This window comes from Ranitomeya imitator, chromosome 4, assembly GCF_032444005.1.
Source record: "Ranitomeya imitator isolate aRanImi1 chromosome 4, aRanImi1.pri, whole genome shotgun sequence".
NCBI classification, from domain to species: Eukaryota; Metazoa; Chordata; class Amphibia; order Anura; family Dendrobatidae; genus Ranitomeya; species Ranitomeya imitator.
In genome coordinates, this window is record NC_091285.1 from 319707624 (window position 1) to 319720289 (window position 12666).

The following is a 12666-nucleotide window of genomic DNA, read 5'->3' on the forward strand; positions in this document are numbered from 1 at the left end:
TGCTCCTGGCTGTGACTGACAGGGCTTGACTATCACTTAAGGCTAAGACCCCGGCGGCGATCATGCAGGAACCGCTCCTGTGCCCACATGACAGCCAGGACGTAAATTTATGTCACTTTGTGGGAACTCCTTCCCGACCATGATGTAAACATATATCAAATGTCTTGATAGGGATAAAGAAAACTATTGACTTTTAGCTTATCTCTTGATTACCTTTGCATTATAATACTTCTACTAGTGGAAACTGTGACTAGAAAAGGTGATGGCTTATCAGCAGGAGAATTCCTATGCAAGGAATGGGATACCTATGGGCTAAACAAATAAAACAACAAAAAAGTACAACAAAGTCAATTACTTTAGTTTATTAAAATATTTTCTAATATTGCAGTCAGTTAAAAAAACAGAATTATATGTGAATATGCACAAAGCAAGCAGTATTGCTTTTCATCAAGCTTTTGAATGTAAAAATGTAAATTTAATAATTTAAGTAAAAATAAAAATATATTGACCTCTGTCAGGATTTTTTCTCATGTATCTATACTATCCTAGTCTCAGATATCGTTAGTGAGTGGTTTCATACATGAAGCAAAATATGATTACTAAAGGGGTTGTCTAGTTTAAAGAAGTTATAACTTAGGTAATAACTAGTGATGAGCGAGCATACTCGTTGCTTGGGTTTTCCCAAGCACGCTCAGGTGGTCTCCGAGTATTTGTGAGTGCTCGGAGATTTCGTTTTTGTCGCTGCAGCTGCATGATTTGCAGCTACTAGACAGCTTGAATACATGTGGGGATTCCCTGGCAACCAGGCAACCCCCAAATGTACTCAGGCTGGGTAGTAGCTGTAAATCATTCAGCTGAGTCAACAAAAACTAAATCTCCGAGCAGTCACAAATACTCAGAGACCACCTGAGCGTGCTCGGGAAAACCCAAGCAACGAGTATGCTCACTCATCACTAGTAATAACGTATAAATCTGTAAATATTTGAAAATTCGACCCCCACCGATTGGCAGCACAGGGCACTTTTATCACTGTTAAAATGGAGCGACAATGCACATACTCGACTGCAGCTTCATTTATTCTATTTGTGGACTGCCAGAAAAAAAGTGCTCGACAGTGAACAGAAAATGAATGGTGTGGCAGTCCAGTACGCCCGCCGTCACCGCCATACCTTTCTAACAGAGCTATAGGTGGCAATCAGTGGGAGTCCCAGCAGTATGATCATTTGTAAACTGTAAATTATCACCTATTCTCTAGACAACTCCCAATAATGCTGTAAATCAGTGACCTGCTTTCAAGAGTCTAAACAAAAGAAAAATAAAAGATGTTGCACACACACACAGATCAGCAATAACCTTGTTGCCATTATACGTGTGAAAGAGGGTCAGCACTTCTAAAAACAACAACAAAACACAGCAGATCTTTTGGTTGGTACCTAGTATGCAGTGGTTAGTACCTACCAGAAATGGTCCTAGTAAGGCAAACAGTGACAAGGTTATGAGTGCCCAAGACTGACTGATACATGTGTGGTGGGCAAAGGCTAGGCTATTTGTACTATAGCAGCTTTTCTGTGAGATCGGCTTAAATTGCTGAAAAAATTAATGACAGCCATAGAAAGGTGTAAGAACATACTGAGTGATGCAGCTTGCAGGGTATGAGCTACATTGCCAATGAAAGTGCCTACAATGGTTGTGTGGTCATCAGAATTGGCCATAGAATATCAGAAGATGGTGTCCTAGATGGATTGTTTTCTTTTACATCACGTGTGCAGTTGGGTGTGGTTTAATTTCCCGGGGAAGTAATGGCGCCAGGCTGGACTGTTGAAAGAAGGCAAGTGGAGATCGTGTAAGGCTCTGGGCAATTTGGGAAACCTTGGGTGTTCGCAATCAAGGTGGATGTTCCTTTGAATAACATTGCTGTAGACCAAACATATTCGTCCATGGTAATGGTAAAAGCCAACATCGGATGCTTCTTTATATTAGGATAGTGTCCCCTGCCACTCTTCACATATTGTTCAAGAATATTAAAAAAAAGACCATAACAGAGTTCAAAGTATTGCTTTCATCTACAGTTTCTCAGAACCTAGTCTGAATTACTGATCCGTTGGATGTGCGGGAAAAACAATGGGTCAAATCTGGCAACTTACAGGACATAAAGGATGTGCTGCAAACACCCTGGTGCCAGATACCACGGGACTCTTTCAGAGGTCTTGTGACGTTCAGGCCTCGATAAGTCAGAGCAGGCACAAGGGTGACCTTCACAATATTAGAAGGGTAGGATTAATGTTATGGCTGGTGTGTGCGTATTGTATATACAACAGTAACAACATATAGTGGTGTACTAGGTCCATGGTAATTTGCTACTCCTTGTCATGAAGGTTTATAAGGTGTGGTCACATCGACAGTGAATTTCATACTGCATGCTGGAGTAGATTCCCACTACTCAGAGATTATTACTACATAACAAATGTATTGGTACACCCTGGAATGTGTCTTTATTCTAAAAATATGAAACCTTTAGACTTGCACATTAACATTGAACTTTACCACTGACAAACACGTATGACATTTGCTAAAGTTCCAGAATTAGCTGATGACAATCAATACGATGGAAAATTAATGACCGTAAAATCCTGCGCATACAAAACCACTCTCACATGAGACGAAAAGTAAAGCTCCAATATCAATGCTTTGATATTACACAGTAGGAAAAGATTGCGGCTTATGTACTGGAAAATGGTCCTGAAAATCCAAAAAGCTTTTGTTTGTTTTTTTTTTATAGAAATGTCATTAGTAAATAGGTCCTCTATAGACAAAAAAAATGGAAACAAACATACATACATTTCTTAAAATTCTAATAGAAAAATGACAATGCAGACTACACTGTATTCGACAACAATGGTGCAAAACATTATCCCAGTTTTTATAAAACGCAGTCTACAGATGTACAGCCAAAATAATCCTGAAAAATCTTTGGTGGAATAAAGAAAGTCCAATGGAAAAAAAAAGCTATTTCGTTGAAGAAAAAGGCCAGAAACAGGACAGATCTTCGCATCTTATTCCAGTAGGTGCTCTCAGGGACCCACCACCTCGCAGTCCCAACATGGAGTCCATGATTGATATTCATTATATCTTCCATTAATCTGCTGTTTGTATAAGCAATAAATAAATTTCTTAAAGGATCATGCTGACGTCAACAATGATGAATGGAATTGTTCAGTATTTTTTTTTACTTTGCTGGCTGTTAAAAAAAAGGCATTCCTATCCAAGTCCATAGTAAAGTTGTGGCCTAATCTATTCAGTCATTCTGCTTCTGAGGAATGCATCCTTCCATTTCCACCACTTCGGGCCAACCTTCATATTTGTTTGTATCCTTATTGTTCTTTATGTGCTGAAGACAAAAAAAAAATTTACATTTAAAATTACAAAAAAAAAAAAAAATTAGATTATAATATTTAAAACAGGGGTACCATTTCTAAAAATATAGGTTCACATTGCGTTAGGGCAGTCCGTTTAGCGCATAGCGCTACGGAGTGCGCTAATGCAATGTTCCAAAAGGGATCGTGTTTGCCGATCCCGCTAGCGCAGATGCCCGCAAGCAGCGTTCGAGGTCCGTCACTCAAATGACAGCACATCGCTAGCGCACGCCCAATGTGGGCGTGCGCTAGCGATGTGTTCACCATTACAAGCAATGGCGGCGTACAGGATCCCACGGGAAGAGGATTACCTGCTGCGTTTGTTACTTTACATGGACTGAAAAGTTTTGGGACTATGTTTTTAAAACTGGAAAAGTCTGTTAAGGCTAAGCCTAAGGAAAATAAAGTGTGTTAACGTCCTGCGTCATGATTTTGAACCAATTAAGCAACATGTGAATGGAACGTGCGTTAGCCTCGAGCTGACATGAGTTTTTGCCCACTGCAAAAACATTGTACAAATAGGTGGTAAAAAAGAAGATCGCCGACAATACAGAAGTATTGCAATTTATTATCCCTCATAATCAAAAGTTCCCTAAGGGCACTGAACAAACAATATTTAAAACAATTATATAATTGTTTTTGGAAAATGATCATTAAAATAAAAAATAGGATTTCTTGGGATTTTGGTTTGTTTGTTTTACCCTTTACAGTATTATGATGCTTTATGCAGGTTTTGGTTTCTGATTTTTGTCAGTGCGAATGCGTACTTACCTGCTCAAATGGACTTTTCGTTTTTATACCTTTTCCACCAGCAAAGACCCAGTTGTCCCTGAAGCTCAGAGAGTTGATAACTGTACTGCCAAGTTCCGAAATAAGTTTCCGTGCTTCGTCATTCAATCTGTAATTTGTTACACATATGACTGAATAAGTAAAGATAAAGTACCATATATGATATTCAAGCCCCACTCCTGCAGTTTTTTTTGCAGCACTGGAGTGGTGCTACTAATGTAAGGTCGCTGCCCTTAGTTTTATACTTACCAACTACCACTCCGTTATTTGAAAAGTGACTTCTGGCTTGCTCCAGCAATGTTTGTCTATGAGAGCCAGAAGGACACTGCCATAGACTTGCATTGAGTGCTGGAGACCATTACGCTGGCCAGCCAGACGTTGTAATCACAAGATGGTGGCGTGGGACCGGCGCGGTATAGGGAAGAGCTGTAGATGGCAGGAGGAGAGTATAATATCAGGGTCAGAGATCTTACGTTAGTACCACCACACCAGCTCTGGAGTGGTGCCAGGTCCAGCCACTATAAAATGAGCTATGTATTGGACTTTTCAGGACGTCACAAGTGATAAAGCGGAATTAAAGTTCGTTTTGCTTTTTTTTTTTTTACTTTTTAATCTATAAATTAAATGTAGTCATGTTCTTTCATTGAGTATACTATATTCTGAGGTAAAAAAAAGTGCAGAAGAATAAAACAAACCTTCAGCAGCTACTCTGTTCTGTTATAATGAGATTGTTCCAAAGAAACTAAAGCATATTAGAGGGCTATGATTCTGCCACTGTTCACAATAACACTTTTTATACAATGACTAAAAAAACAAAACAAAAAAAAAAAAAAACAGAATTCCCATAAATGTATAATTTTTTTATTTCAAATGTCCCCGTAACAAAAAACCCAAGTTGCTACAGAAAATTAAAACAACAGCAGAGGTGAAGGGAAGGAATCTGACACTTTTCTAGAGCATACAAGTTGCCTCCACATGACCTACATTAACAGTCCCATGAAGGGGTAATGAAAAATGATTATGGAAACCGCTCAGAAGTCATAAATACCCAAGTAATGTGCATCTGTGCCAGAAAAAGGGCTAGAAATTACACTGTTCTGAGAGGTGATGAGAAAAACTTCAATCTGTCTTCAAGTACCAAGCAGAATTGGACAGAGATGAAAGAATAATTTAGAACCGAGGTGCCAAGGGCTTCGGTGCCTGCAGCTTATGGGCCTACGATACATCTCTAGGCCATTAGTGTGCATCTGAGGAAGATTTATCATGGAAGATGATCACAAGGTCACCCTCTTCAGACAGCCGGAAAAAAAAAAAAGATTTACTCTCCAACTAGGAGCGATGTTACTGACGTAGGTATAAGATAGTGTGATGTGATCCTGTCCCATATGAAGCGATGATGGAATATATTATACATATTTATATACAAATTCTGACTACACAAGTCCTGAATGACACTCAATTCTGGAACAAAATTATCTACCGCCCATGTGTAACTAAGTTGTCCCCTATACTGTTACATACAGTGGCTTGGGAAAGTATTCACCCGCTTAGCTTTTTGCCTATTTTGCTATATTTAAACACAGGTTGTAATATTTTTGTAATCTGACTGGTGTGTAATGTATCAGCACTAAATAGTCTAAGTTGGTGAAGTGAAGTGAGAAAAATATAGGCATAGATTAAATGTATGGGATCAAATAACTAAAAATTGGCATGGGCATATGTATTCACCCCTTTTGTTATGAAGGCCCTAAAAATTTCTGGTGCAAAACAATTACCGTACCTTCACAAGTCACGTGCTTAGTGAAAGGAAGCGTCACGTGGGCTGTCAGTATATACACAACTTTTCTGAAAGCCACAGAGGCTGCAACACCAATAAGCAAGAGGCCCCAGTAACCAAACACCGTGAAGACCAAGGAGATCTCCAAACAAGGCAGGGACAAAGTCAGGGATGGGTTATACTCTCTATGATCCCCCAGAGCACCATTACATCCAGAAAGTCGTAAAATTTGGTGCGACTATATATCAGTCTACCCAGGAGTATTTTTGAGCAATTTCTGTTACATTTTGCAAGATGTGTGACTTTTTGCCCTAAAAAGTCTAAAAAAAAAAAAAAAAAAAAGTTTTACTTGGTTACCAATTCAATAATCGTGTGCACCATTCTGAAGAATTTGAGCAAAAACCGTTAGCTAATGACAAGACAAAAAAGGAAAGCGAAGACAAGCAAACGCAAAAAACCCATAGATGATGAATCAGGGCCCAAGTTTCTTTGCTATTATCCTCCCCCATATGCCCATATATGAGAATGGAGAAGCCGTGTTACAAAAAAGCTGCAGATTAGTGCCTGATTATGAATGATGAAGGGGTATTATTTTATTACCATTCCAAGCAAGACAGCAAGAAGATACAAATATACCCAAATTTTCTTTTAAAAATATCATCTGTATTGACAAAAGTGTTTAAAAATATTATATCAAAGATATGGGGAAGGAACAAGCGCCTCAACATAGGTTTCGTGTTTAAGTTGTCCCAATCTTACAGGGTAACCGTCGTTTTAATTTTTATTTCATAAATCCATTGTGCATATAAAAATAAGTAACTTTGTAATATATCTTATTAGAGAGATCTGCTTCTTTCTCCTCCTGGACTGGTCAGTCACTATCAAAAAATAATTCATGAGGTAAAATCTGCATTCAGTGAAGACCGACTATCCTATTACTGAGGTAGGAGATGGCGGCTGCTACTGATAAGATTCTATGTAGACGGGAAGAATGAGAACGATGGCAGCCACCACTTCCTGTCACAGGAACACCTGTAGCTGGACGTCTGCCTTGCCGCCCAGTGTGGAGAAAATGCCTTCTGCTTATTTGTGCCGCTTTCTTCTTTGATGAGGCCACGTGGACGCAGAGGCCTTCATGAGAGAGTGCCTCATCGGTCCTACTCCTGGGATTATGGGACGGGGTAACACATTTTATGGTAGCCAGACCGTATTACTCTTCATTCTAGGTACACTAATAGCTCAGCATTACATTGATTTGATGGAGGAACCACTACTACAGCCATTTCTGCAAAGTGTCCCAGCAATTGTTTTTCAACACGATAACATCAAACCGCATGGTGCTCAGGCAAATGTGAGCAGCGGCGTGACCTAAATGTGCTACCACGGCCTGCGGTGTCTCCAGGTTTGTCCCCTATTGAGCACACATGGGACCTCATTGGTTAGCAATTATAAAAGGAGCTGCCAGCAGAGGATTTTCATTATATTTTTTCCAAAGGGCAGTTAGAATTGAGAACACTCCTCAGACCAATAATAACCTCACTGATGCCAAGGTGTGTAAGTGCGTGTATTTCTACACACGGTGCTCATACCGAATAAAGAGGTTTTGAAAATGTTGTTTTAATCATTTGCATATGATTAACATGTCTATCGCTCTTGTGCTCTGCAATTTCAGTGTTGAGGATTGTATATCCTCTTATATGTATAATCTCACTTTCTAAGGTTTGATAGGGTTGTACTGCCATCTGCTGCTTATTCATTACTATTGCACTGTAATTTGCTAATGATACGGTTTGATGTTGAATTTCTTATTCTCCACATTTGATCTCTATTTAACACTTTAAAATAAAACTTGCCATCTCAAACTATGCAGTATTGCTCTAACATCTAAAACTCTGTACTGTAGGGTCTTGCATTTCGGGCACCTTTTTGTCGACACTGCCATGATTTTCTATCACCAGTGTCCTATCAATGTATTCAGATTTGCTCATTCCCTTTATTTTTATTTAATAACAAAATGTAAACTATTAACATTCTGGTTTCTCAAAGCACTCTTACTTTGCAGATTTTTTCCCACAGCAACTTTTGTACAATATTGTGTATATTATATATACACACACATATACATTATAAATATATTCCACATACATACATACATACATACACACATATATGCACATATACATACACACACACACAGACATATACATACACACATATATATGCACATATACATACACACATATGCACATATACATACACACACACATATATGCACATATACATACAAACACATATACATACACAAATATGCACAAATGCATACAAACACACACATATGCATGCGCGCACACACACATATATACACAAACATATGCACATATACATACGCACGTATATGCACAAATAACAAATACACACACATACACATATACATACACATATACATACACGCATGCACATATACATACACATATATGCACATATACAGACACACATTTTATATATATATATATATATATATATATATTTATACACACACACTGAATATATATACAAATACACACACACGCACATATAAATACACACACGCAGCTTTCCTGTAGTTAATGGAACAGTGACATCACAGCTTCCTATATCTGCACATATCATGGAGCAGACAAATATGTAGAAGGATAAAACTAATCGATTCTAGGTAGATGTATACATTATGTCTATAATATCTTACAGGGGTCAATATGGCCAGAAGTGGAAACCACTTTGGCAATAAAGGCATTTTTAATGACACATTTTGTTTTGTCCCGCTATTTGAACATACGTTTCAACCATATTTCGGCTATGGTTCTCTTATGGTTGTCACATATCACGCAGCGGCCTACGCTGGATCCAGGAGGGTGCAGGTAGGTAGGTAGGACAGAATTTGCATTGTTTTACATATCTCATCCCATGGGCAAAGTTACATTTTAACTGGATTACCCCCTTAGGTTTCACACTTACTTTGTTGCTCCGTCATCATAGGTCGCCATACAAACTATTGTTCCATCTGGAATCTTCTTCAGGAATTCAATAAAGGGGGCGACATCTAGAAATTGGAGAATACAGAAATCAATGATGGAAATGAGGAGTCGTTAGTAAAAAGGTTTCTGTCAGAGGGGATTGATAAAGTTATAGGGATCTTCAGGGCTGAAGAATGACAGATGGGGACCGTGTGCCGTGTCATGGCTCCCCTGCATTCCCCGTGTGAGCAGGAGGCCCTGTGAGATTCGCCCAGCGGTGCCGACTAGACTCTCCTCCATGTCTCTCGCTGTCGTATTGAGCAAAGCAGACCACAATCTTGTCAGCACTGGTCTGCAAGCATGTAAGCTCCATAAGAGACAGTCACATTACGCGCCTTGTATGGAGAGTACAGGGGTACACATTGCACAAGGTCAGGATTCAGCAGTACGCACTCAACACAGCAACGGCAGACTGTTCTCCTCAGTCTGGAAAACCCCTTCAATACCAATATTTAGAACACAGAAGCTTGTGTTCCGCATCTGCACCCTTCATAACAGCAGGATGGACCAGAGCACCGGAGGCACAAATTGGGGCGATGCATTATCACTGTTTTTTGGGATGCAAAGTATACCAGATACAAACAGGATCCTTACGGACTGAACAGTAAAGGCACATCTCCATGTCAGAGTGCTCTCATGCACCATTCTAGAGTGCGCATCTGCCGTATCGGCTCACAACACTTATCACACATATCCATAGGCCACCGGTTGGTTAACCTTTTCTCTTCTGTATGGAGTAGTGCTAAAACATAGACCACGTAGCATACACTAGGAGAATAAGCGACACCTGACACTGTGCTCAAAGTGGGAAAACAGCCACAAAATGGTTTCATTGCATATGAAGAACCTTTGTTCTATAGCAGTTCCATAAAGCGGATCTGTCACGAGTTTCACAACACACTACTTATTTTATTAAATACCTCATAGACCTGATGAAGCCAGGAAAGGTCAGAGAGGCCCAGCCCCTGCGCACTGCAGTACTTTGCTCTGCCCTCAACAGGGCAGACAAAGTACTCCTGCGCCGGAGCGTGAAGACAAGAAGAGGACATCATCGTAAGAAGATGGGAGGCCCCGGACCGGACCGCGACTCACATCGGACCCGAACAGAATTGGGACCGCCCCTGGGTGAGTATAATCTAACCTGTTTTTCTCATCTTACAGAATATATCAGGGACTTATCTACAGCATTACAGAATGCTGTAGATAAGCCCCTGATGCTGGTGGGCTTAGCTCATCTTCCATTTTGGAGGTGACAGGTTCCCTTTAAAGAAGATTATACAGCCAGAATATTAAAAATGAGCATTTTGAGTCGATCTTTAGCTAAACTTTTTGTTTTAACTTTGAGGATCATTCATCATTCTGAATTTTTTAAGTACACCAGCCTCATCAGGTCTAAAGTATTTACAGTGATACGTAATCTGGTTGTCCAGAGAAATTTGGTGATGGATCTGTTTTAAACTTTTATATTCTGCTTTACCATTTGAAGTAGAATCACAAACGGTGTCTTAGTAATAGATAACATTGACTTCTAGAGCAAATACATTTAAAGGGGTTTTCCACTTTAAGAAAAGGAGACCCTAAACACATTTATTTACACAACAAAGCCAACAGCAAGTACTCGTCCTTCACCAGGTCCAGGGTTGGCTCTCTGCCGCTGCTGCTGCGGTCTCAGTGTTTTGGCAACAGCGGTGATGTCATGTGGACAGCTCACATTACTGCTGCAGCCAAAGGACTCGGAGGCTCTGCCCACACAGAGGACACTAGCCACCGAACTTAGCGATTGGCTGCAGTGGTGATGAACACTGTCAAAGTGACGGAACAGTGCCAATACTTTTGTCCACCCCCTTTCTTATGTTTGGTGTGGAATTATATCCAATTTGGCTTTAGGACAATTCTTTTTGTGTTTTTTCATTTAAGACAAATTAAATGAAGATAATAATACCAAATAATTTGTGTTTGCAAAAATTTTCAGGAAGAAACTGAGTATTATCTGAGAGACTTGCAGGGGTGTCAATACCTTTGGCCCAACTGTGTGTCTGTCTGTCTGTCTGTCTGTCTGTCTGTCTGTCTGTCTATCTATCTATATATAAACAATGTATCAGACAAGGAAAGCCCCTTACCATGTTATGAGATCTCCATCAATCCTATTACTCAGAGATAATACACACTTACACACAGGGCCCTGTCCACACCTGCATTGTGCTTTCTATTTATGAAGGAACATCACGATCCTTTTGGTCCTTTCCAAAGCCAATATTAATGGATTACTAAGAAGGTAGGTTCTAAAGATTTTGACAAATGCACATTTTTTATTTTTTAATAGAAGAAAACCAATACCTTACCTCCACCCCACAGGTCATAATACTTTGTTTCAATTACTTCTCCAGTTTTCCCTAAAAAGATATAAATATTAAAGAGCTTCCGTATGTAAAAGGTCAGGAGTATAAAGTATACAATTATTATTTGTAGAGGCAAAAATTAGATGTGTATTTTTCACATTTTTATTTTACCGTATTTTATTTATTTTTATTTTTTTTACAAATCTAAAAAACGGGTTAACTAAATTATGTTCACCTTTCTAAAGAATTTATCTTTATATATCGGACAAATGGATTTTTTTTACATCGGGGAGGGGCTTGAAATAGTGATTCTGACTGGCAGTTGCTTACTTAAGATAATTTTTCATTTATATCACACATTGTGTACCCTTCCCCCTTAAGGTTCTACATATCTCTGTGGACATGTCATCATTTAAACACATTTTTAGATCGCAAATTTCCCCTGTAACTGGGGCTACCATACTAGGCTCCATGTACAAGGGAAATCCAGCTTCCTGCATGAACAACAGAGCTGATTTGAGTGTTATAACACAGCAACTACTCCTCTGTCCCATTAAAACTTCCTATTCTGTATATACCAAAGGTTGGTCAGTGCTGAGAAGCAGCAATAGAAAAGGCAGAAACAGTAATTAATCCCTTTTAATGGCGGTCATTAAGGGACCTTATTCCTCAGCGCCACTTTTTACCGACACCGAGGAATATGGGAATAGCGTTGTGCGGCGCCACATGACAGAATGACCCTACTGTATTTAATTGCTTGCACGGTGGTCACAAGACCCTTTACTAACCATCGTATCCCCGCGATGGTTACCATGGTACCCTGAGGTCACATGATGACCCCAAGGTATGGTGGCCTGTGAAACAGCAATAGCGGTTGGATACTTTGTAAAACTTAGCTTTTATTAAATACTAAATAAAAAATTACGCAAAACCACAAAGAAAAAGAACCAGGGACCTGTGATAAATGTGCCCTTAACCTGACACAGAAAGGGGAAGACAAATAGACGTAGACACAACAAAAAATTGACTGTACTATTAGTCCTAATATAATCAAATAGAGACCAACAAGAGTAGCACATAATACAAAAAATTGGGATGTCCTAATCAATGCATACCTCTCAATAAGTTATTGCTGCAATAATATGGTGTCCCATGTAACGTCATTAGGGACAATATCCACATAATAGATAGTGCAGACCACAAAAATAGACCGAGAGTATAGCCCTAAAAGACCCCCTTTTTTTGATGTGCAAATATTGCTACAAGGCGCATGCGGCGCCACCACCCGTTACTTG

At 39.4% G+C, this 12666-nt stretch overlaps 1 protein-coding gene across 3 annotated transcripts in view; it reads right to left on the reverse strand.

Annotated features, from left to right (window-relative positions):
• Positions 1 to 347: 347 nt before the first annotated feature.
• FAM3C (FAM3 metabolism regulating signaling molecule C) overlaps positions 348 to 12666 on the reverse strand; it is a 98366-nt gene continuing 86047 nt past the window's right edge. For 2 of the 3 annotated variants that reach the window (XM_069764877.1, XM_069764878.1), the window contains 4 exons: positions 11375 to 11425; positions 8974 to 9058; positions 4185 to 4311; positions 348 to 3388 (listed from right to left, as the gene is read on the reverse strand). In XM_069764877.1, the coding sequence (XP_069620978.1) occupies positions 3296 to 3388; positions 4185 to 4311; positions 8974 to 9058; positions 11375 to 11425 (356 nt within the window). In that variant the 3' untranslated portion in view covers positions 348 to 3295. The remainder of the gene's footprint in view (positions 3389 to 4184; positions 4312 to 8973; positions 9059 to 11374; positions 11426 to 12666) is intronic. The other variant, XM_069764876.1, reaches the window with a different exon arrangement.